General features: G+C 36.5%; 1 protein-coding gene across 3 annotated transcripts in view; it reads left to right on the top strand.

Moving 5' to 3' along the window:
- The window catches only part of LOC117343528 (polypeptide N-acetylgalactosaminyltransferase 5-like), a 190,618-nt gene that overhangs the window by 119,679 nt on the left and 44,557 nt on the right, over window positions 1–26,382 (top strand). For all 3 annotated transcript variants that reach the window (XM_033905909.1, XM_033905911.1, XM_033905910.1), the window contains one exon: window positions 20,778–21,304. In XM_033905909.1, coding sequence (XP_033761800.1) covers window positions 20,893–21,304 — 412 coding nt within the window. In that variant the 5' untranslated portion in view covers window positions 20,778–20,892. The remainder of the gene's footprint in view (window positions 1–20,777; window positions 21,305–26,382) is intronic.

Here is a 26,382-nt window from a genome sequence, read left to right as displayed (position 1 = left end):
TTACCGTCAACCTGTGACATCAGGCAGGTTGTTTAACATTGTCAATGCATTTATGACCACTTTAAAATCTGTGTTGTTTCAATATATTACTGGATTTATGACACTATTATCCCAGACGTATTGGGTAATAAAACCAACAGGTGTGTGTTTTGAACACGACTAGTTGACATGGAAGGTTTTTTAGCTAATATCTCGGGGTATGGTTTAGTCTGACCGCTAGGGATTTAACTATACTTAAAAAAAAAAAAAAAAAATGTTTTTCATGTTTGAAAACATCATCTTTCATATCCCTACGTAAACAAGTACCTGCCAATAATTATATAAAAAAAATGGCTTTTCAATACACTGTATATAGCCATAATGTACAAATGTCACTTGCTCATCAGGATACTGTTAAATACAACTGACCTGTGACATATTGTGTAATTTAAAACAATTGTAACTCAATAAAGGATATTTTACAATGGGGAGGTGGGGCTGTTTAAATTTGGTGACACACCATGACCTTCAACCTGTTCAACAATTGTTGTAAGATAAATAAAATTGATATGATACCAAACAAAGTTGGCAGGATCATAATTTGATAACTTGAATAAATGTGTATTTGCCATTTTGATTTATGCAAGTGTGTTATGTGTATGTGTAGATTCCTGGGTGGGTGGCCATGGGTGGCACAGTGGTATAACACACGTGCCCTTCACACTAAGGCAGCAAGGGTTCCCTGGTTGATGTTAAATCGGGTATGGGGTCACCAGACCGACCAGGTGGGTTTCTCTCTCCCAAAATGGCCCAACAGGAAGTGTCAATGCTTTCCAAGGATTTGGGAAGGTTAAGTTTTTTCCTATTGCAGGTTGTTAAAGGTGATTGTCTGGCAAGTGGATGACAAAGTAGTAATATGACCAGTGAGTCTTATGGTAGAGACAGACGTTTAATTAATTTAGCGTGGCTGTAATGTATGACATTGAAGGAGACAGATTAACGAGTCATTAATTCAGAAGCTAACTGACACAACACGTAAACGACTTCGACATTTAGATTATTCATGAAATGTAAACTTGAATCCAGCTGCAATTATCAAGTTATAAAATGGAAATCCATGTATATACTGTAGGTTTCATGGTAAGTTACTGCACAAAGACGGTAGTGTTATTCGCTTCCTGATAGATTATCATCTTGCTTGTAAAATTACTCAAGAAAAGGTCAGATGAAATTATACACAGAAAAAAAAGCAAATCGAAATTGTGCCGAGAAAAAGTCAATATAATTACTCAAGAAATCAATCTCTTCATGGCTGTGGAAAAAAAAACTGAGGTTCTAAAGATTGAATAGAAGTTTTACTGTACGAGAATTATTTCAACAAATATAAACAGGAATTTAAAACAAAAGAAAGTATGTAGATATATTTACATTATTGAATTTTGCATTAAGAGCTTGCCTAATTAAAAATCAATATTGATAAGGAATGGAAAGCTGCAATAGATTAGATCAGAGAGAATGCAGGATTTAATTAGTCTGATCGATTATACCTTTATTTCGTTACATACACACGATGAATCCTGTATTCAATAAGTTTGAATTTTAAACCTGCATCAAGTGTAACATTGATATTGATTTTGATGTCATTATCCGCGGAGAATCTTCAGGTTTTGTCAGATAATAACCAGTGCGGTATGATAATGTAATTATAGCCTGATTATGGGTTAATAAACGGAAATCAATGGTTTTACTCTATAACTTAACTAACGCTTTATGATACGCAAATCATTGGCCCAGTACGGCTCCCTGACCTGGCAGCCATTCAGTCTTACGCAGTCTCGCCCAAGATCCTTGAGGCTCAGTGATATTGCTATACTTGAATGAACATCAATACTGCATGAAACAATGATTTATTTCTGGGATAATTTGATTTTCCGGGGCATTCTTTTTAATCAGAAGTGGTTGTCTGTGAAAATGATCCGTAGCACAAGAAGTGCAGTGCCGAGATGATGGATAGTCCAAAAATAGGTGTGGACACGAAGTAACAGCCGTCAAACGCGCCACGGCAACTGTCATGTACGGATCAATGTCCTTGGAAAACTTAAAGTTGACGTTGTGTTTAGCTGATGATGTTGATGTTGGGATGCATGTATGTCTGTGTGTTTGACCTTTGGCCAGGAAAGTCTGACCTTAAAAATCCTGTGAACGTATTGATAATTTGTGGCATGGAATGGTTCTCAAGACGACAGAAATAATCGGCTGGTAAGTTGATCCTTCGAACACTAATTAGAACTGTAATCAAACATCGTCTCAAATAGTAGCTTTAAGAATCTTTCCCAGGTTTTATTGATTTCATATAGATTGATGTGATGGTGGTCTTGTTTGAAAACGAAACTTAACACTAGCTGTGTTAATTATTAAATTTTATGTTTTTTCTTTTTTTTTTTTTTTGACGAAAGAATTTAAAGATGGCTGTTTCTTTTTTGTGTCAAATTTGTGTTTATAGAGAAACTGATTATTTCTTAGCAAATGTTATTACGTTTTGTGTACATGGTTTTCCAAAAATGTTAGACAATTTAGCCCAAATGAAATGTATTGATGTAGGGTTATCTCATCGGCAAAGAGGTCAGATATTGATTACCGTATGTAATGTACATTTAGGAAAAATCTCATTTCCAATTATGTGTGTTCATGTAATCTAATAGAGGGATTAGTAGTTGTCTTTAGTAGTGTCAAGAGCAGCTAAGAATATTGACTGTTGTAAAAATACAGCTTCAATATTTCTCAAGTACACAATGAATGTAAACTTTGCAAATGTAAATGAAGAACTACAATATTGAATGTTTAATATTTCTCTAGAAGAATAGAATATTGAGTATTAATTCAAATGCATTATAAATTTCTATAGAAGTACAGAATATTTAACATTCAAAGTAGAAGAAAGATACCATATTGAGTATTTGAATCAGAAATTCTGTAAAAGTACAGAGAAAATTGAGTATTCAAATATTTATATAGGGCAGCTTACACAATACTGGGTGATATATTTAGCAATTGGGAAGTACAGAATATTGTGGAAATGTTTGTGACATTTAAGTTAGAATTAATATTTATCTCGGCTTAAAACATCCAGGTTGATTATTCAAGTATAGGGAGGTATGATTTCGGAACAGATCATATATGTTTAACTCTGTGAATAAAAAGATTGTTCTTGTTTTGCGGAGAATTAATCTGGTAATTTTAGGAATTAGAAATCAACCAAAGTCTCATAAATGTCAAGTCAGCAGCTGAATCGGAATGTTTCAGATGTCATTCCCTCTAAAGAACACTTTGGTACTGACGAAATGTCAATTTCTAATTACTTGTAATTATGGGCCAATAGAAAAATAACTCTTGTCTTTTTCTCATACTTAAATGTCAATTCTCCTTACGTGGGAGGGGGAATCACCAGTTTTGGCCCTGAATGAAGTCATTACTTTATTGTTAAAACATTTTAATTGATCACAATCTTAAAAATTCCAGTTAGTCAAATAGTCTCAAAGAGCTACTTATAAAGATAATTTTGTCTTTAAGGTTTAAGTAAAAAAAGAGGTCTATGATGGCAAGGGAGATAACTCTGTGATGCTCTTGTCTCTGGGTCATGTATCAGTATAAGGAGGGAAGGTATTTGAATGTGTTGTTTTTGGGATACAAAGATGGATGTAGGTATTGTATTTGCATATCAAAGTTATGGTAATTGTAGCTGAAATGAAGGTTCTTTCTGCCCTTGTGAGATTTTGAGCACTGCAATCTCCCCCATGGTATGTTTTCTTTAAAAATCAAAATAAGTTACAAAAAAATTTTAGAAAACTTAAATCATAATGGGATAAAAATTAAAGATTATTTCAATATTGAATATTTACAATCACCAGGACTTCTACTACGGCTTCTTTCCTGTTGATGTTTTAAATCCTACTGATGGTTCTTCTCTGTCCATGTTTTGAACTCTACTGATGGTTCTTTTCTGTCCATGTTTTAAACTCTGCAGATGATTCTTTTCTGTCCATGTTTTAAACTCTGCGGATCTTTTTTTTGTCTATGTTTTAAACTCTACTGATGGTTCTTCTCTGTCAATGTTTTGAACTCTACTTATGGTTCTTCTCTGGTAATATTTTTAAATTTTTCTGATCCCTACTGATGGTTCTTTTCTGGTAATTTTTTAAACTCTTCTGGTGGTTCTTCTCTGTCAATGTTTTAAACTCTTATGATGGTTCTTTTCTTTCCGTGTTTTAAACTCTACTGATGGTTCTTTTCTATAGATGTCCAAAAACTCAGAAAGGTGAACAAAGGGCCATAACTAAGAATTAAGGACATGATACACATGTCCTCTCAATCTCCCATCTCAAGACAAATATAGATATGTATATGCAGAATTTAGCTTTTGTAGTTGAAGTGAATATTTGTTATCAGGACGTCATGACATCTACAGACAATCTTCGTAATCTTAAACTTTGATAACTCAATGGCTCTCGTTATAGTCAGTTCTGACAGTAAAAGTTCTATATAAAATACAATTAACTCAAGTATTCGGAATATCTTCGTAACTATTTTCATAAAATACACTCACCTCAAATATTCGGATTATCTCGGTAACTATTTTCATAAAATACACTTACCTCAAATATTCGGAATATCTAGGTAAGTTTTTTTTGATGACTTCACTGACATAGCAATAACAAAGTTTGACTGTATTGTGTTTAAAGGGCCATAACTCTGTATATAGAAAGTGTGGTTAGACCCTGTTTTGATATACAACGTGATGACGTCCAAAATCAGCCCCTCAGGGTGTACTCATTATTTAGCAATTGTAGGTTAAACATATGTGGTACGTCTCCGACAAAATGACATGCAGACCGGCAGACTGCATCATGAGGGACTTTGAGAGATAGACATTTATTGTTGAACGCTCTCGTCTGTTGTGCTGATTGCGATGAATAAACATGATATTCATCATCATATAATTATATCTCAACCTGTTTAACCAGTTAAGAGATCAAATCATTACCATTTATATCTATGTGTTGTGTCAGTTAAAAACTCTACAACATGGATCATTAAGTATCATTGATATTAATGAATTTTAAATAAGTTTTATGAAACATTTTAAACCCTTGCATGCATAACTCTCTGTAGACAGAAAATTTACCTGAAGAATATAAGCGTCTTTGTGATATATTCTCTGATTAATTTACGGAGTTGAGAGATTTCAAATTTCTAAGTCTTGAAGAACGGGCTTATTTTACATGTGAGTTGATATTGTTTCCTGCAGACTGTACTTAACGTGGTAAAATGGGTGGAATATCTAGACTTCTCTGATTGACTAGATTGGATATAAGAGGTGTGACAATTTCATTCCATCATGGCATTTGCTGTATATACAGTCACAGCCTTGCTAATGAATAGGTTGTACTAACATTTACATGTATATGTCACATGACTCACTATTGTTTGTTATTTGCTATTGTTTGGTTACATGAGTAATATGTTGACATTACTTTTGTCATTGTTTTCACCTTTGTTTTGGAAATTGATTTGGTAATGACAAACATTGATTGCATTTTGGGAGAGAACATGTACTGTAAAAACATCTGTTGATTTGCCATTTTATTTGTCTATAAGGAAATTTTTATACATGTACTTTAGAATCCATAATGTGTTCAGTGGTGGCAACACAAGGCATGATGGATCAATGTAGATGTTTTACATATCAATGCTTAATTTTTGTTTATTGATAGAGTGCTTATAGTTTTCCAATTTAAAGGAGGGGGCTTAGGGTTGGGGGCAGACTGGGGGTGGGGTGGGGGGGGGGGGGGGCTGTTATGAAAATAGACACCCCCATTCCCATCCCAAACAAAATTATCCTTGCCTTTTCAAACTTGTCTTTCATCTTGGCGGCTGGGGTTCGATTCCCTGATTAATCGAATGTTAAAAGGTTAAGGGTCACCTGGTTGGCTAGGTGGATTTCTCTGGCTACTCCAGTTTCCTCCCACAGTAAAACCCCTTGTGCTCTTCCATGCATGCAGGCCGACACGATGATTATGTTATGTAATATATAAAGTTTACATGAACAACAATTTCCTTTTCTTCATACAAAGAAGGTACAAGTCTTCAAGAAATTCTTTAAAGATAACAATAATTGCTGATGAACTTGTCGGGGAACAACTGTTTTAGGTATACATTTCATTAACTTGTATGTGTCCAGTACTGGTGTTGGAGATTACCATTTGGCTCAGTATCATTGCAGTACAATAAAAACACAGGCAAAACAAAAGTCAGTTTTTGAGGCTACTGCCCTGGGCTTGTCAAAATTTAAATCTAAAGTGCATCAGTATTGAGGTATAGATTTAAGTGTTAACACTAAAATGTTTAGTCTAGGCGCTGCCATGAAGTTAAAATATTTATGTTGCTCTATAAAGCTCAAAACAGGAACATAAAGACTTCAAAAAACAAAAAAATGATCCGTGTATCGTCTTCAAACACCAAAACATTAAAATTGAAATTACATCACAGGTGCTGAATTAACAATGAATATAATCTATTCAGCGAGAATGGTGAAATTTGGGAAGGAAATTTTGCTTGAGGGGTTAAATTTATTTGTTTAGTGGAAGTCAAAACATATAAAAACCTTTTATATCTGTTTGGGGTTTTGAATATTCTTGGAATAGGATATCAACTATACCCATTTTACTTGAGAAGAGCCTATTTGTCAGCGCTTTCTTCTAGATACTTTTTTATAGTAATAATTTGCGCACTACAGTATTAAATAATGCCCCACACTTTTTTCTTGTCATTTCTGATTTCTGTAAATTCACCAATGTGTACGTTCTTAAAGACATTTAAGTGAATTAGAGCATAATCATACATGTCTAAGCAGCTCAATTGTTAAAGCTGAACTGATCTCCCATTTCTGTTTCCGAGATTTTGTTTCCTGTAAACCCACTGTTTACAGGGTCGGATTGAATAGTCCATCCTTTGAAGTTCTCCGGCTAAAGGAAGTTATGGCGTATCGGTAAATTATTGAGACATGCATAGCTTGCCTCATACAAATTCTATCCTTAATAGCCTCCTTGAGCATCAGATTGAGTCGATACTGCTGAGTGGGATGAAATTTTACTTCTTTATAAATCCAAATTATTGGCTTGAATCTGCATGCGCTGTGGTTTATTGGGTAAATCATTTTATTAAGAGTCTTCTGTGTGGTATAATGTGCCATCTTATGATGTCAGAACGAACTATATTCAGGATTAGGTGGATAAATAACTTGGGGAAATGAAATCTAGCCGACGGTTTGATGACACCTGAGGGTGTTACAGGGCCATATTATCTGTAACACAGGTAAATGTGGCAATACTCTTCTCCCAATGGAATCTCTGTATAGGAAAATGAACCTCATAATCGGATAGGGATCTCAAATGGTTGCTTCTACCTGTTAATAGATAATATATATCTGTGTATAAAGATGGATATCTGTATAAAGAGGGATATTTGTGTATAAAGATGGAAATTTGTATAAAGAGGGATATTTGTGTATAAAGAGGGATATCTGTATAAAGAGGGATATCTGTGTATAAAGAGGGATATCTGTGTATAAAGAAGGATATCTCTGTATAAAGAGGGATATTTGTGTATAAAGATGGATATTTGTGTATGAAGAGGGATATCTGTATAAAGAGGGATATCTGTGTATAAAGAGGGATATCTGTATAAAGAGGGATATTTGTGTATAAAGATGGATATTTGTGTATGAAGAGTGATATCTGTATAAAGAGGGATATTTGTGTATAAAGATGGATATTTGTGTATGAAGAGGGATATCTGTATAAAGAGGGATATTTGTGTATAAAGAAGGATATCTGTATAAAGAGGGATATCTGTATAAAGAGTGATATCTGTATAAAGAGGGATATCTGTGTATGAGATGTGATATCTCTGTGTAAGGGGGATTATTTGGGTACATGTATAATAGCAGTACCTGATGGGGATAGATATATGTGTGTGAGAGGAATATCTGTTGGATAATGTCTGTACGTTTGCTGTGAATGTTGGTGATAACTGTGTATATTGGGTGATATCTGTGTATGTTGGGTGATATCTGTATATGTTGGTGATATCTGTGTATGTTGGGTGATATCTGTGTATGTTGGTGATATCTGTGCATGTTGGGTGATATCTGTATATGTTGGATGATATCTGTGTATGTTGGGTGATATCTGTGTATGTTGGGTGATATCTGTGTATATTGGGTGATATCTGTATGTTGGTGATATCTGTGTATGTTGAGTGATATCTGTGTATGTTGGGTGATATCTGTGTATGTTGGGTGATATCTGTGCATGTTGGGTGATATCTGTGTATGTTGTGTGATATCTGTATATGTTGGGTGATATCTGTGTATGTTGGTTGATATCTGTGTATGTTTGGTGATATCTGTGTATGTTGGGTGATATCTGTGTATGTTGGGTGATATCTGTATGTTGGGTGATATCTGTGTATGTTGGGTGATATCTGTGTATGTGGGGTGATATCTGTGTATTTGGGGTGATATCTGTGTATGTGGGGTGATATCTGTGTATGTTGGGTGATATCTGTATATGTTGGGTGATATCTGTGTATGTTTGGTGATATCTGTGTATGTTGGGTGATATCTGTGTATGTTTGGTGATATCTGTGTATGTTGGGTGATATCTGTATGTTGGGTGATATCTGTGTATGTGGGTGATATCTGTGTATGTTGGGTGATATCTGTGTATGTTGGGTGATATCTGTGTATGTTGGGTGATATCTGTGTATGTTGGGTGATATCTGTGTATGTTGGGTGATATCTGTGTATGTTGGGTGATATCTGTGTAATGTTGGGTGATATCTGTATGTTGGGTGATATCTGTATGTTGAGTGATATCTGTATGTTGGGTGATATCTGTATATGTTGGGTGATATCTGTGTATATCTGGTGATATCTATATGTTGTGTGATATACGTGTATGTTGGTTGATATCTGTGTATGTTGGGTGATATCTGTGTATGTTTGGTGATATCTGTGTATGTTGGGTGATATCTGTGTATATTGTGTGATATCTGTGTATGTTGGGTGATATCTGTGTATGTTTGGTGATATCTGTGTATGTTGGGTGATATCTGTATGTTGGTGATATCTGTGTATGTTGGGTGATATCTGTATGTTGGGTGATATCTGTGTATGTTGGGTGATATCTGTGTATGTTGGGTGATATCTGTGTATGTTGGGTGATATCTGTGTATGTTGGGTGATATCTGTGTATGTGGGTGATATCTGTGTATGTTGGGTGATATCTGTGTATGTTGGGTGATATCTGTGTATGTTGGGTGATATCTGTGTATGTTGGGTGATATCTGTATGTTGGTGATATATGTGTATGTTGGGTGATATCTGTGTATGTTGGGTGATATCTGTGTATGTTGGGTGATATCTGTGTATGTTGGGTGATATCTGTGTATGTTGGGTGATATCTGTGTATGTTGGGTGATATCTGTGTATGTTGGTGATATCTGTGTATGTTGGGTGATATCTGTGTATGTTGGGTGATATCTGTGTATGTTGGGTGATATCTGTGTATGTTGGGTGATATCTGTGTATGTTGGGTGATATCTGTGTATGTTGGGTGATATCTGTGTATGTTGGGTGATATCTGTGTATGTTGGTGATATCTGTGTATGTTGGGTGATATCTGTGTATGTTGGGTGATATCTGTGTATGTTGGGTGATATCTGTGTATATTGGGTGATATCTGTGTATGAGGGGTGATATCTGTGTATGTTGGGTGATATCTGTATATGTTGTGTGATATCTGTATATGTTGGGTGATATCTGTGTATGTTGGGTGATATCTGTATATGTTGGGTGATATCTGTGTATGTTGGTGATATCTGTGTATGTTGGGTGATATCTGTGTATCTTGGGTGATATCTGTGTATGTTGGGTGATATCTGTGTATGTTGGGTGATATCTGTGTATGTTGGGTGATATCTGTGTATGTTGGTTGATATCTGTGTATAATTGGTGATATCTGTGTATGTTTGGTGATACCTGTGTATGTTGGGTGATATCTGTGTATGTTGTGTGATATCTGTGTATGTTATGTGATATCTGTGTATGTTGTGTGATATCTGTATATGTTGGGTGATATCTGTGTATGTTGGGTGATATCTGTGTATGTTGGTTGATATATGTGTATGTTGTGTGATATCTGTATATGTTGGGTGATATCTGTGTATGTTGGGTGATATCTGTGTATGTTGGGTGATATCTATGTATGTTGTGTGATATCTGTGTATGTTGGGTGATATCTGTGTATGTTGTGTGATATCTGTGTATGTTATGTGATATCTGTGTATGTTGTGTGATATCTGTGTATGTTGGGTGATATCTATGTATGTTGTGTGATATCTGTGTATGTTGGGTGATATCTGTGTATGTTGGTTGATATTTGTGTATATCTGGTGATATCTGTATGTTGGTGATATCGTGTATGTTGGGTGGATATCTGTGTATGTGATGTGATATTGTATTGTGGTGATATCTGTGTATGTTGGGTGATATCTGTATGTTGGGTGATATCTATGTATGTTGGGTGATATCTGTGTATGTTGGTGATATCTATGTATGTTGGGTGATATCTGTGTATGTTTGGTGATATCTGTATATGTTGGGTGATATCTGTGTATGTTGTGTGATATCTGTGTATATTGTGTGATATCTGTGTATGTTGGGGTGATATCTGTGTATGTTGGGTGATATCTGTGTATGTTGGGTGATATCTGTGTATGTTGGGTGATATCTGTGTATGTTGGGTGATATCTGTGTATGTTGTGTGATATCTGTGTATATTGTGTGATATCTGTGTATGTTGAGTGATATCTGTGTATGTTGGGTGATATCTGTGTATGTTGGGTGATATCTATGTATGTTGGGTGATATCTGTGTATGTGGGTGATATCTGTATATGTTGGGTGATATCTGTGTATGTTGGGTGATATATGTGTATGTTGGGTGATATCTGTGTAAATTGGGTGATATCTGTGTAAATTGGGTGATATCTGTGTATGTTGGTTGATATCTGTGTATATCTGGTGATATCTATATGTTGGGTGATATATATGTATGTTGGGTGATATCTGTGTAAATTGGGTGATATCTGTATATGTTGGGTGATATCTGTGTATGTTGGGTGATATCTGTGTATGTTGGGTGATATTTGTGTATGTTATGTGATATCTGTGTATGTTGGGTGATATCTGTGTATGTTGGGTGATATCTGTGTATGTTGGTGATATTTGTGTATGTTGGGTTATCTGCACAGGAGGGGATATCTGTATATGCAAGGTATATCTATTTATAGGGGAGAGATATATCTGTTCACATTTTTCAGAGCAAATGTAGAAGGATTATAAAATCCCATTTAATATCAGAATAAAATTTAGATGTTACTATGTAGCAACACCTACGGTGTTTCTGAAGGTAAGTATCCTCCACCTCATTGAAAACACCCGAGGTGTTCCTGATGGACATCCAAGGTGTTCCTGATGGGTATAAGTATCCTCCACTTAATTGACAACGGCTATCATGTAAATCTATACGAAAAAAAAACAAATTTTGATAAGTTATGAAATCATGTATGGCCATCCGTCTCTGTTACATTACAAGGTCGATGGGGTTACATATCAAGGTCGATGGAGGTTACAGATTACCATCAATGTATTCTCTGATGTGTCTGAATACACCCGTGGCTTTTGTAAATCTTAAACTCTCTCAAGACTATAGTAGGGTTGTTAGGAGAAACATTACTAGTGTTTTGGCACTTGTCTAGTGGGATTTTGTAACTTTGATATAGGATTGAATCAATTGGTTTAGACAGAGAAATATGTTTATTTTCTTAAAAAAAAACATGAAAAAACAGAAATTCTGAGACAAAATCATTCTGTGGGACCATCAAGCAAAGTATGGAAGGCGCCAGTAGTCGAGAATAAGCTGTTGTCTCCTTTCAGAAGATAATAACAATTTGATGCAATTTAAAACTTGGGATGTCCCGCAGGCACGGTGGTGGAGATGAGGGAAGATCCTGCTACACTTTTTATAGATGAAGCTCATTTCAGTTGTGAGGTAATTTCAGACTTTATTAGATTTTGATTTTACAAATGTGTCGTACCGGATACATCTAAAATCACAGAGGTATGAGATATAGTGTTCAATCAATGATCATATAATCGGCAGCCCTTAACCGCTATTATCCGCACGCCAACGTTGATGGGATCTGCGAGTGGAACAGTATAGCTGGTAAATATATTTGGTTACACCTGAAAACTTTATTTTTCTGGGTGTAATTTCATTTCTCACCAACCAATCATTGAATTATGTCCGTGGGACCAAAACGCTTACACCACATGGTTACTAGGGCGATCATCAATGTGGCATCATTTGCCGCGAGCTGTCAGTCTCAATCAGTCAAGGAATATCGCTGGTGTGTCAGCTTGTGCAATATTCATTATCCCGTCACGTCGTAACTCCGCTCGGGACTCTCAAATTGTCCTGCTCGTCGATAAGATCCCAAGAAGTGGCTAAGACTGTTTAATTGGTTAGATTAGCTGTGATGACAAAAAACAAATGGAGACAGCGTGTTTGTGTAGTAATGCAGATAGTTGGCCGAGCTCAAATCCCTGTGAAGACTTGATAATCTTGATGAAGGTTTGTTCATCAGCGACAATTGTTAGAAAAAAGATATTGCATTACAGAAAAATTACAATTCTGCAATTGGTCACATAACCCGTCTCCCACAGTAAATGTGCACCTCGATCATACTGATTTTTGTTAAGATGTTAAATCTTTTGTATTTTATCCAAATATTGCTTGTGTTTAGCCTACAACTAAGACATACTGACATTTAGATGTCATCCCCATATATCTGACCCAAATTTTCTCAACGTTCCTTAACTTTAGGAAATTCATAAACGTTAAATTTTTCCATAGTAATTTAAAGCGTTACAGAATCGGTGGAAAGCTTTATGATGACCATTTCAATATAATGATCTTCCATAAGTTATTATTAGGATTGTTGATAAAACTCGGGCCTCATCAGGTTATAACTGTCCTTATTAGTTATAGTAAATATCAATTACTAACCCTGTTTAGTACATATTACACAATTTAGCCTGTAGATAACGTCATTGATACAAAACCCAAATTAGTCCATTCACAGAAAGAATTGATAGATTTAAATAGGAATGATTTTTAAATTATTTGTAAGTCAAAATCATGTTTATAAAAAATATACTTTTCAAGGGCTTAAAATTTGCATCAACTCAGAATCTCATGGAAATTTCTTAATGGTAGAAAATATTCTTTATAATACCATGTATGGTGTACGCTAGGAAATATTCTTTATAATACCATGTATGGTGCATGCTAGGAAATATTCTTTATAATACCATGTATGGTGTATGATAGGAAATATTCTTTATAATACCATGTATGGTGTACGCTAGGAAATATTCGTTATAATACCATGTATGGTGTACGCTAGGAAATATTCGTTATAATACCATGTATGGTGTACGATAGATCTTTATAATACCATGTATGGTGTACGCTAGATCTTTATAATACCATGTATGGTGTACGATAGATCTTTATAATACCATGTATGGTGTACGCTAGATGCAGTTTATAGGAGATCATTAATTTCATAATCTTGCAGTGATGTGAATCTCATCTGCTTATCGCTTCATAAAATATATAATTGTCCTCCAAATTACATAACTAACCTTTATATCCATTTGTAAAAACACCTCAGGTGTTGTCAGTAAAGAGGAGGACGTTTACCCTTCAGGAACACCTCGGGTGTTGTCAATGAAGTTAGAGGATACTTATCCATCAGGAGCAGGCTTAAACTTCAGGAACACCTCGGGTGTCACCAATGAAGTGGAGGACGTTTACCCTTCAGGAACACCTTAGGTGTTGTCAATGAAGTGGAGGATGTTTACCCTTCAGGAACACCTCAGGTGTCACCAATGAAGTGGAGGACGTTTACCCTTCAGGAACACCTCAGGTGTTGTCAATGAAGTGGAGGATGTTTACCCTTCAGGAACACCTCAGGTGTTGTCAATGAAGTGGAGGATGTTTACCCTTCAGGAACACCTCAGGTGTTGTCAATGAAGTGGAGGATGTTTACCCTTCAGGAACACCTCAGGTGTTGTCAATGAAGTGGAGGATGTTTACCCTTCAGGAACACCTTAGGTGTTGTCAATGAAGTGAAGGATGTTTACCCTTCAGGAACACCTCAGGTGTTGTCAATGAAGTGGAGGATGTTTATCCTTCAGGAACACCTCAGGTGTCACCAATGAAATGGAGGATGCTTAAACTTTAGGAACACCTCGGGTATCGTCATTGAAGTGGCTATCATACAGCTTCCTTTACACAGTGTTTTTGTAATGTTCTTGTTTAATCGAATGTCTCTTTTGTGACATCACAATATAATCTAATAAATATGTATAACATACTGTATTTATCATTAAATTAAATCCCCTAGCTACATACATGTATAAGCCACCTTTTTTTTTGCGGAATCATCAATTTTTAAATGAATAAGCTCAAATAAGCCCCTCCGAAACTTTAATATCAAAATATCAAAAATTCACTGGCCAGGCTTATTTGAGGAGCATTTGCCCCCTCCCCCTCCTCAACCGATGCATGTACATACACAGCAGTAAAGTTGACAGAGCTGTGATTTAGTGTTGACAACTGACTGCTCCCATTGACCTTCAGTTTTCCTCTGTTGCTCAGGGTTGGAGAGTATGAATTGCCGATGGTCAGGGTTATGGAGACTATTTATCGTTTGTCAGTTTTGGTTAGAGAGTATTGAGGGCTGTCTGTTTTGGTTGGAGAGTAAGTGGAAGGATGGCAGTTTTGGCTATCAGATGTCGGCATCACCTAAATGTTATATGTGTGTTTGAGCAAATAAATAAAATGAATCAATTTGATTGTGGCGATTCCCAAAGGATTGTCTCCTAGATTCTGTTGGTAGATAAACTAGGCCATGTCGAAAACTGCGGGACAGGGCCAGTCTCGGCTCTATACAAGTTGGTATGCTTAAGCATTTTAATCCTTCGCCCGGATTTGTAAATTAAATCAACACTATTTTATTCGGCTGTAATGATTTGGATTAGAAATAATCATATTTAGAATCATTTGAGTTTTATTGAAAGTTCACAAATAAATGTGGTTTTACGATTATCTGGTAAATGATATTTCTTACGAAACTGTCAATGCCTTTCTCACATAACCCACACATGTTCCATAATCAGACACATACAAGGCTGTTTGATACACTGCTGACTCCGGGCTTTGTCAGTTCCTCCGTGTGCTTGTTCCGAGACAGAGATACATTTAACACTGAACACGTTCCTTGTCATCCGTGACTTATAAAGACACATACTTATCGCGAGTTATGGATTACGAGTTTTCCGTGTGGATGACACAGAGGGTTATATAAGTAGCTAGAAGATCTCAGCAATGGAGATCCTAGACTTTTTATGGCTTCTGAATCCAAAGTCATGTCTAATCTTGTTATAGTTGGCCAAATGTGACCGTGATAAGTTCCGTGCATGTATTTCTCTTCAAAGGGATCAATTGAACTCCGATACCCAACTACACAAATGCACAAAGGCATATATAGATGGTAGACTTTTTAATGTGGAGACATTTTGTCCCAGTGATTTCCGATAATGTGTATCTACATCGGGTGATGGGGGTAATATGGATACATCTTTAGTAGTGCCTTTTATGTAATCTCATCATTCATAGAGAATCATCAAAACTGACAACATGCGCACTGTATGTTGCTGAGGTTTGGATGATCTTGCACACCAGCCCTTGCGACTCTTCGTGGTTCCGAGCGTTATCTTACCGTCATCACATCCATTACGCGGGATCATATCCTGTTACAAGACAACATAAGGGCGCGATATTGACCACTAATGTGTCTTTCATATTCAATATAGGAGATAAAAATGGCGAAATTTCTTTCTGATTATGCCTGGCCGATGATGAGTGGGTTCGGGATATTACCTTGTAATTGTGGTCAACCTCATGGTAATGATGACGGCTTTAAATTTTTTATTTCATTAATGACGTGAAATATTATCATGTTTTTTTGCCAGACAGGACAAATGATCATCGTCAGTGATTTTGTGTAACACTGCAATGTCTGTCCTTTGATGTGTCTGATGGGTTTATATCAACAACTAACACGCTCTAATCATTACTCAGATTTTTTTTTTATATATAATTAAGATAATACAACAGAAATAAGAAATGTAAGATAACAATACAGAAAAAAATAAGTTACTATGGATACTCATCATATGAGCTCAGTAAATTGTATAAATTGCCAGTAAAATTATCTTTCATTGAAATTTGACCGACATATACAAGATTAAGTTGTCAGGTAAATTATCATTCATAAAAAATTTACCTATATATATGAGGTTTAGTTTCAGGTAAATCATCTGTCAAAAAAAATTTGAATTACATATGAGGTTTAATTTTAGGTGAATTATCTTTCAAAGAAAGTTGTACTATACATACATGTATGAGGTTTAGTTTCAGGTAAATCATCTTTCAAAGAAAGTTGAACTGTATATGAGGTTTAGTTTCAGGTAAAAATTATCGTTCAAAGAAAGTTGAACTATATATATCAGGTTTAGTTTTAGGTAAATCATCTTTCAAAGAAAGTTGAATTACTTATGAGGTGTACTCTCAGGTCAGTTAATTGTAATCATCAGATAAATTAATCATACCTATGTAGAATGTTAATTTTGATTATCTGGTTAATATTCTTTCACAGAATACGACTCGCATGTTAGGTTTCATTATCAGGCAGAGCTGTATGAAGTTTAAATTGATCTTTATATTATACTATATAATTGGTATCCCGGTGTATGAAACTTTCCTTTATGAGAACCTTTCCTGTGTAGGAGGATGGATTTGGCATCGGTAACATTTTAATCAATTGCACAGGAGAGAATTTTCATATGGAACCTGATCGTGTTTATTTTAGTGTATTGTGTGATTTGGTTAGGCTGTGTAAACTCTACACATGTAACTGCCGGGGAGTAGACCATGGAATTCCAACGTTGTATCGGAGAGAGTATTACTCCAGCATGTATTTCTTGCAGCTCTGAGGCAAACTCTGTGAAGACCCAGATCAATACCACTACAACTTATCATCTACCAGTATTTTCTTTAATTGCGGTAATTGACAATGTGAACACGGACCGCTCTGTCTATGGGACGTTGTCAGGTGACCGGCCGTTCTATACCGCCTTCAATCTGATTGGTTTAGAATTTTAGATGAAGGGCTTTAACCCGATATTACCCAGGACTGATATAGCTTCTAAGGTAACATTCCTTTCTCCTTGGCGATGAGACAGGTTGTGTGCTGGGGTACACGCAGTATCGCTGCTTAACCAATATTGTGTAGTGATAATATTTCTAATTAGTTTTTATCAAACTGCGCTGGTAAAGGGAGATAACTCAATCTACATCACAGGTAGACTGGTACCTCTCGTGGGAAGGATCGTGGAGATCAGGTCTGTACACAATATCTTGTGTTAATTGAGAGAATTTTATATAATATAAAAGATTTTGTATAATTTGCTATTAGGTGATTAGTATATCAAATGAACAAGTTTAATAAGTTCCAAATGACATGTCATGAGTTTAAGATTCTGTTTATCATATGTATTTATGATCTCAAATTGGATTCTTTATAGGACTAGCAGATTTCATCTTGGAGGGTATGTTTTTCTCTGCAGTGGCAATTTTGTGATGTAATATATTAATTTTGACATCATGAATAATTCATGAAATTGCAATAGTGTTGTTACATATGTAACTTTTAATACGATGTTCATGACATAGCTGTATTACGTATAGTTGAACAGACCAGCAATTTAATAAACAGATTTTGTATCTAAGTGACATTCCTATGTACCACAAAGCCACTATTATAGAGAAATCGTGGCTGAATGGTTTTTTGGTAGTTTGAAGTAAAATTGTGTTATGTAACGAAAATGTCTGGTGATAATCTAAGAAGTTTTTTGGTAGTTTGAAGTAAAATTGTGTTATGTAACTGAAATGTCTGGTGATAATCTCGGAGTTGATTTGATTTTGTTTCTGTTTACCGTATTGGTGTTTCATCTGACGAGGATTAACACTTTCCACAGAGGCATTAACATCATTACTATTGATTCTTAGGTCAGTAATTTCATCAAACAATTTGGTGGGAAAGAGAATTAATCTAAAACATCAATGAGTTTGTCATTGACCTGTGAGAATGGGATAGATACACTGACATTAATGGCTACTACAGTGAGTTACGATATATTACCTGTTAGACGATATAATATATACACATGGTGGAGGAGTGAATTTGTATCGATACCTCGTGTTATGTACACTGTATATAGGTGTATGAATCAGTTTCTGTTTCCCTGATGCTATGTATATGCTTCAAGAAATTTTCATTTCAATGAATTCATCTGCCAAGTTAAAACTGCAGAGTAAGCAAGTATTTTAAATTGAAAAGTGCAAAAAAATTTGTCTGAAGTGCGTAAAAAAATGAAAAATAATAACATTTTCTATTACAGGAGAATATTGTATCATTAAAAACTTAATCATATTTAGTATATTTTGTCAGATATTTCTGAAAATTTGTATCAGCAATGTGTATCGTGACCATTTTCATATAGTAATGAAACTTATAGTATCTGACCTGTATCAGGAGTATATATAGTGAGAGCCCGCAATAAGGTCTGTTAATTTGTTTTATATTTAAGAGTTTGGTTTACTTTGAAAGATTCTTTTTGTACAACTGTCAAATTTTGACAGATGTTTTTACTGACCTCATCCTTCTATGGGTTTAAGTTTTTGAGCAAGTTTTTTGCAAGGCTGTCAAATAACAGTTGTTTCTTAATTCACATAAATGTTCTTCGGGGGTGCTTGCCGTGATTTGCTATCAATTCATTTTGTCAAAATTTATTTCACAAATATTTTACATATTTGCTACTTTACACTTTGGGTGTAGATTTTGGGCAGATTGATTTATATAAAGGTTTAGTCACCTCAGTAAAAATTGTGTGACGATGTGGATTCTTTGCCGAACGTTCTGATGGGGTCTACCTAGGTTGTCATGAATCCAATTTGTGTATATTAAATTATCATATTTTTGAAAATTCTTATTTAAATGCATATATTTGAGACTTTCCGTTCTTTGGGAAATTTCAGATTAAAAGTTTTCATTTTCTTTAATGATGGAACTATTTTAACTTACTACGAACAAATATAATTCTAATAATAATATATACTGTAAAAATGGCATTGGAAAGGCCCAAAAGGCCTGTTAGGACTTTGTTGATTAATCAGTTTCTTGTATCCAAGTTTGCAATGCTGTTGTACAGTACAAGTTAAACTAATGTACCAGGTAATGATGTCACCTCTTATCCTCATCAATTTTGTTGATATATTAACGGAGTGTGACGTTAGTGACTGGATTTGAAAAGCACAGCAATGAAATCGTATAATAAAACGCCTTTCCGACTATGATTGAAGTCCTTTGTCCATGACCTAACGCTTTCCTCTTAAGAGTTTCCATCCTGAAAGACATTTTAGTCAATTTATTATTTTATTTGTCGCATTCAACACAAAGACATGGAACCAGTATAAAGATTTAGTAGTTGGAATGAGAGGCTGGCGATACATAAAAAAATGTTATGTCAGGTGGCAATAGAAGGGAAAGTATACATTACATTTCTCCATCGATGCTTCCGGCAGACGTTTGGCGATCAAAACAAGTGGTTCTAAAAGAAAAATCCAACTGATATTGTTTGGAGGTATCATAAGTGTATTAGATAGAGAAGCAGGTAGATATATTTGGAATCGTGTGATAGATCTCTGGATACGCACTAACGTTTTTTACATGTTAATATCAACACCTGTGGTATAATATATTAAACTTGCTGTTTGTGCGGTACATAAAACAGATATATGATAAGGAATTCTATTCACAGCTCCCAAGCCATTACCAAATATACTGCAGCCACATTCGCGGACAAACACCAGCGATTTATTACTTTGTTTTATTACGTGTGAAATTTTCCTGGAAGTTGTTTAGCCCTGGTGTGATGTAACTTACAGAAGTTATGTCATACTTGAGACACAATAATATTTTAACAGCTAAAACATGCCAATATTCCTCCCCTGATCATATCATTTTTACCGAGGAGTTATATTCCATTTTACAAAAATGGCAAATTTTGGCATGTCATAACTTTTGCTATAGAGATGCATTCAATTATATACAGGTTTTATCAATATATTGTCTGGTGGTAGCCTGAGCCTTATTCTATTTTATTTCTTAAATTTATTGAGATTCTGTATCATCTGGAAGCTTGTATGGGTATATAAAATGTCTGCTGGGTGATTGACAGGACAATCTCACATGTTAAATGATTCACCGAAAATATAACTCAAAAGTATTTGTGAACTAAAATCTTCATTGCGTATGGGCTCTCTTTTCTTTCTGATATTTCATCGTTGAAGGAAAAATTTATCTTATCTGACATCATATCTTATGTGTACTTATCAGCAGACTGTTAACACTTCTATTTTGTACTCAATTCAAACATTTTATTGATTACATTTTAATTGTCAGATTATTTTTAATGTTTTGCAGTTACCTGGACATAAAGCATGAAGACTAGAAGATAGCAAAGAGTTTACAAGACCCGGAGTTTAGATCTGCTGTTTCTTTTCTTGGATTAAAGGTGCTTAAAAGAGTGTGATACAAGATGGCGAGTTTTTTTCGTCGCCGGAGGAGTTTAATTGCGAAGATTGTGTTGACAATTCCTGCCTTATGGTTCCTGGGGGTAGTTCTTATGAATTATAACGATGTGGATAATAACGGGAGCCAGGGAAATAATCATAAACGTCAGGCTGCTTCAGACCACAAGGCATTACCAGCTCACGAGTTTGGAGGCGACAATGGCCACAACGACAGACTCCATGCTGTTGATAGGGGAGTTCTTGCACAAAAAATTCATGAGGAATTGGGGGGTAATAATCGGGGAAACAATTTTATGAAAGAAGAAGAGAACATACCAACACCTAGGCCTGATAGAAAAAAAAATGTGGAAGAAAAACCTCCTTTAAAATTTGTTCCAAAGGAACGGAACCATCCTCCGGTTGATCCCAATGCTCCAGGTAGGTAACACATTCATCTTATGGCTATTTTAATGGCACCATATGCTATTTGAAATATTTTGGATTATTGTAGTCGAACTGGACATGCTAGGCTGAATGCCGATGGCCAGGTAGCTCAAAAAATTGGAGGGTTTGCCTAGAGTTCGGAGGTTCAGTGTTTGATTGAATCCCTGGCAATCTGGTCATCTCATTTTTATACCCCCGCCACAAAATGGGGGGCATATAGTGTTACCCATGTCTGTCTTGTTCCATCCCGTCCCATCCCGTCCCATCCCGTCCCGTCCCATCCCATCCCACCCCATCCCGCCCCATCCCGTCCCGTCATGTCCCATCCCGTCCCATCCTGTACCGTACAGTCCCATCCCGCCCCGTCCCATCCCATCCCACCCCATCCCATCCCGTCCCATCCCATCCCGCCCCGTCCCATCCCGTCCCGTACCATCCCGTACCATCCCGTACCATCCTGATGCAGTGTAACTAACTAATCTCAGAAAACTGCTGAGGTTTTGGGGTGTCAAGTGGCGGGGAGGAGGGGGCAGCATTTATGTCTCAGACATTTTCTAGTTCTTTCCTATGAAAGAATATGTACAAGCCTGTAAGTTTCTTAGCCTAAAGCTCTATGAGGATGAAACGTGTGATTGTCAGTATCACACCATAGCACCAAGCCCTGGTCACATTGTCTGCTCAGGGCCACGATACATGCTGAAGCTTTTATTCAATTATCAAGAACCAATTCATGTATATTAGATGACCTAGCTGTGATCTGATTGGTTGAAAAAGACAGTTTACACCATGAAATTGTTGAAAGTCTAAACAAATTATGATCAAACCTGGTGTTTGTTCTATTTTGGGACTATTGGGTGGAGAACGACGACCAGTACCACTGCCCCTAATCTAGTAAACTGGCTCCTTTCAACTTGGCGTTAAATTGAATTCGCTCTTTTACTGGGAATTTTCACGTTTTATAGAATTTGTGACGTAAAGTAGAAATTATGTCACCTCTGGCTCTGATGATTTTGAAGCATGAAAAACTGTTGAAAACAACAAAAAACAATATACTTGATATATGTTAGAACATGATCTAATCAATGAAACCGTGCGTTTGGGACTAATGTGGTATCCCTGTATCTGTCAAAGAGACCTGTTGTAATATTAGGCGTCGTCAACATTTCACTTTTATGTTTAGCATTTAGTTCAGTTGATCAAAAAGTTTAAGTCTATAGCTTTAACCAAATTTGTTATGTAGCTAGACATATCAGTACAGACTTCATTTACAGAATATCATCGAGTTCGATCACATAGTGGACATCTCAGTACAACCTTCATTTACAGAATGTCATCGAGTTAGATCACATAGTGGACATCTCAGTACAACCTTCATTTACAGAATGTCATCAAAAATTAATGGTCCTGTGACATTGGAACCCAAAAAAATTCTTTAGCTCAGTTTCTCAAAAAGTATCAATGTTATTTCAACAAAACCTGGAATATAGTTGCATTATAATATAGAAATACCAACACACCCTTATGTCATGGCGCAGCGTCCGTCGTCCGTCAACATTTGCTTCAAATCGCTGCTAGTCAAAAAGTTCTTATTGGATTTTGACCAAATTTGGCCAGAAATATCCTTGGCAGAAGGGGAATAGATTTTGCATAAATGGTGACTCTGACCTCCCCAGGGGCCAAAGGGGCAGGGATAAATAGGGGAAATAGAGGTAATTCCTTTAAATCGCTACAAGTCATCAAGTTATGAATGGATTTAAACCCAATTTGGTCAGAAACATCCTTGGGGGAAGGGGAACAGATTTGCATAAATGGTGACTCTGACCCCAAAGGAGCCAAAGGGGTGGGGCCCAATAGGGAAAATAGAGGTAATTCCTTTAAATTGCTACTTGTCATAAAGTTATGAATGGATTTGAACCCAATTTGGTCAGAAACATCCTTGGGGGAAAGGGAACAGATTTTGCATAAATGGTGACTCTGACCCCAAAGGGGCCAAAGGGGCGGGGCCCAATAGGGGAAATAGAGGTAATTCCTTTAAATTGCTACTAGTCATAAAGTTATGAATGGATTTGAACCCAATTTGGTGGGAAACATCCTTGGGGGAAGGGGAACAGATTTTGCATAAATAGTGACTCTGACCCCAAAGGGGCCAAAGGGGCGGGGCCCAATAGGGGAAATAGAGGTAATTCCTTTAAATCGCTACTAGTCATAAAGTTATGAATGGATTTGAACCCAATTTGGTCAGAAACATCCTTGGGGGAAGGGGAACAGATTTTGCATAAATGGTGACACTGACCCCAAAGGGGCCAAAGGGGCCAAAGGGGCGGGGCCCAATAGGGGAAATAGAGGTAATTCCTTTAAATTGCTACTAGTCATAAAGGCATATGGATTTGAACCCAATTTGGTCAGAAACATCCTTGGGGGAAGGGAAACAGATTTTGTATAGATGGTGGTTCTGACCCCAAAGGGGCCAAAGGGGCGGGGCCCAATAGGGGAAATAGAGGTAATTCCTTAAAATTGCTACTAGTCATAAAGTTATGAATGGATTTGAACCCAATTTGGTCAGAAACATCCTTGGGGGAAGGGGAACAGATTTTGCATAAATTGTGACTCTGACCCAAAAGGGGCCAAAGGGGCCAAAGGGGCGGGGCCCAATAGGGGAAATAGAGGTAATTCCTTTAAATCGCTACTAGTCATAAAGTTATGAATGGATTTGAACCCAATTTGGTCAGAAACATCCTTGGGGGAAGGGGAACAGATTTTGCATAAATTGTGACTCTGACCCCAAAGGGGCCAAAGGGGCCAAAGGGGCGGGGCTCAATAGGTGAAATAGAGGTAATTCCTTTAAATCACTACTAGTCACAAAGTGATGAATGCATGTTCTAAAAACAATTCTTGAAGTCTTTCAGACCTTAGAGAGTCTGGACTTCATTAATCTTTAAAGCAGTTCGAATTCCCACACTATAACCATATATAGCATTGTTTGAGATTTACAAATAAAACAAATTGAATATGAACATTATTTTGACATTTGGTCTAAACCAACCAGGTGAGCAATACAGGCCCTATGGGCCTCTTGTTTCACTGTGTTTTTTTTTTTTTTAAAGGATGTTCACAGATTTTGAGAAATTGATATAAAATTGTATTGCTTCTCCAGTTTACTTACAAATTAGTTTATTGTGAAGTTGGAATAAACTCTTTAATATATCAGATGAATTTTGTTTTTGTCAGTTTCTAAAAAGTGACTTTTAGGAGTAAAAATGTCATATATTTAGGAGAATTTTTAGAATTAGGGATTTTGCAAAGATATTTGTTTTGCTATGCAGGTAGGTCCCCAGGGGTTTGTTATATACATGTTTTACTGTAGGTAGGTCCCCTGGGGTTTGTTATATACATGTTGTACTGAGTTAGGTCCACTTGGGGGTGGTTATAAACATGTTTAATGTAGGGTCCCCCTGGGGGTTATGTATATTATAAACATGTTTGCTGTAGGCGGTCCCCTGGGGTTGTATAACATTGTTTAATGAGGTAGGTCCCTGGGGTTGTCATATAAACATGTTTTACTGTAGGTAGTCCCCTGGGGTGTAATACTTAGAAGGTCCAGGTTTGTTTATAATGTTTTACTGTAGGTAGGTCCCCAGGGGTTTGTATATACATGTTTTACGTAGGTAGGTCCCCTGGGGTTTGTTACTTATACATGGTTTTACTTTAGTGGAGGTAGGTCCCTGGGGTTTGTTATATACATGTTTTACTGTAGGTAGGTCCCCTGGGGTTTGTTATATACATGTTTTACTGTAGGTAGGTCCCCTGGGGTTTGTTATATACATGTTTTACTGTAGGTAGGTCCCCTGGGGTTTGTTATATACATGTTTTACTGTAGGTAGGTCCCCTGGGGTTTGTTATAAACATGTTTTACTGTAGGTAGGTCCCCTGGGGTTTGTTATAAACATGTTTTACTGTAGGTAGGTCCCCTGGGGTTTGTTATATACATGTTTTACTGTAGGTAGGTCCCCAGGGGTTTGTTATATACATGTTTTACTGTAGGTAGGTCCCCTGGGGTTTGTTATATACATGTTTTACTGTAGGGAGGTCCCCTGGGGTTTGTTATATACATGTTTTACTGTAGGGAGGTCCCCTGGGGTTTGTTATATACATGTTTTACTGTAGGTAGGTCCACTGGGGTTCGTTATAAACATGTTTTACGATAGGTAGGTCCCCTGGGGTTTGTTATATACATGTTTTACTGTAGGTAGGTCCCCTGGGGTTTGTTATATACATGTTTTACTGTAGGGAGGTCCCCTGGGGTTTGTTATATACATGTTTTACTGTATATAGGACCCTGAGATTTCTTATACAGCAGTCTCAAAACTGATTCTTCCTGGTTCTGATCTGGTCAAAGTTGATTTCTGAAATTGATGCAGGTGTGTGAATGACAGATCTGTCGTAACTTCATGAGAGCATTATCAATGTAACAGTTACGTGACTATACTCATATATTGTTTACAAGGAAACCAAAAATACAGATTCCCAATGGCGAATGTTTGGTTGTTCATGACATAAGACATCAAAACTATACAAAAAAGTTATTTCTAGAACTACTAAAAGTGGTGGGGGTTTAGCATGGAAATGTGCTTTTGAGTTTGTGTAGGTTGGCCTGATCATTGGATTGGGGGTGGGTTCGTGTATAGCCGTACTTGATCCATTCCTCCCTAAAGGCCACTCGCCAGAATTGTGGGCACCGCCATGCCTGTGATGTATCGGCTATGATATAAAGCAGACTCACAACCAGTCAGATTTGATAAATAATAAAGAAAATATAAAAGGATTAGGTAAGAACTTCAGGCAAAGTAGAATTGTCATACAGTGACAGATGGTTCACAGAGGCAGAAAATCCAATATGGCTGGATATATCTCTCTGCCACCAAGATCTTTGATGTATATACAGTACAGGGTCAATTTAAACAAATTTTGGATGGGGTTCAGAATTTGCCATCCTTTACAGGGACTTTACAGCCTGGCCTGGCTAGACAGGTCTATAGACACATAACACATGGAGTTTATCTACTGTCCCCAGA

The sequence above is a fragment of the Pecten maximus genome, chromosome 15 (assembly GCF_902652985.1).
Source record: "Pecten maximus chromosome 15, xPecMax1.1, whole genome shotgun sequence".
In the NCBI taxonomy this organism is placed as follows: Eukaryota; Metazoa; Mollusca; class Bivalvia; order Pectinida; family Pectinidae; genus Pecten; species Pecten maximus.
Note: the sequence above shows the minus strand (reverse complement) of the source record. Positions and strands in the feature narration are given on the sequence as shown.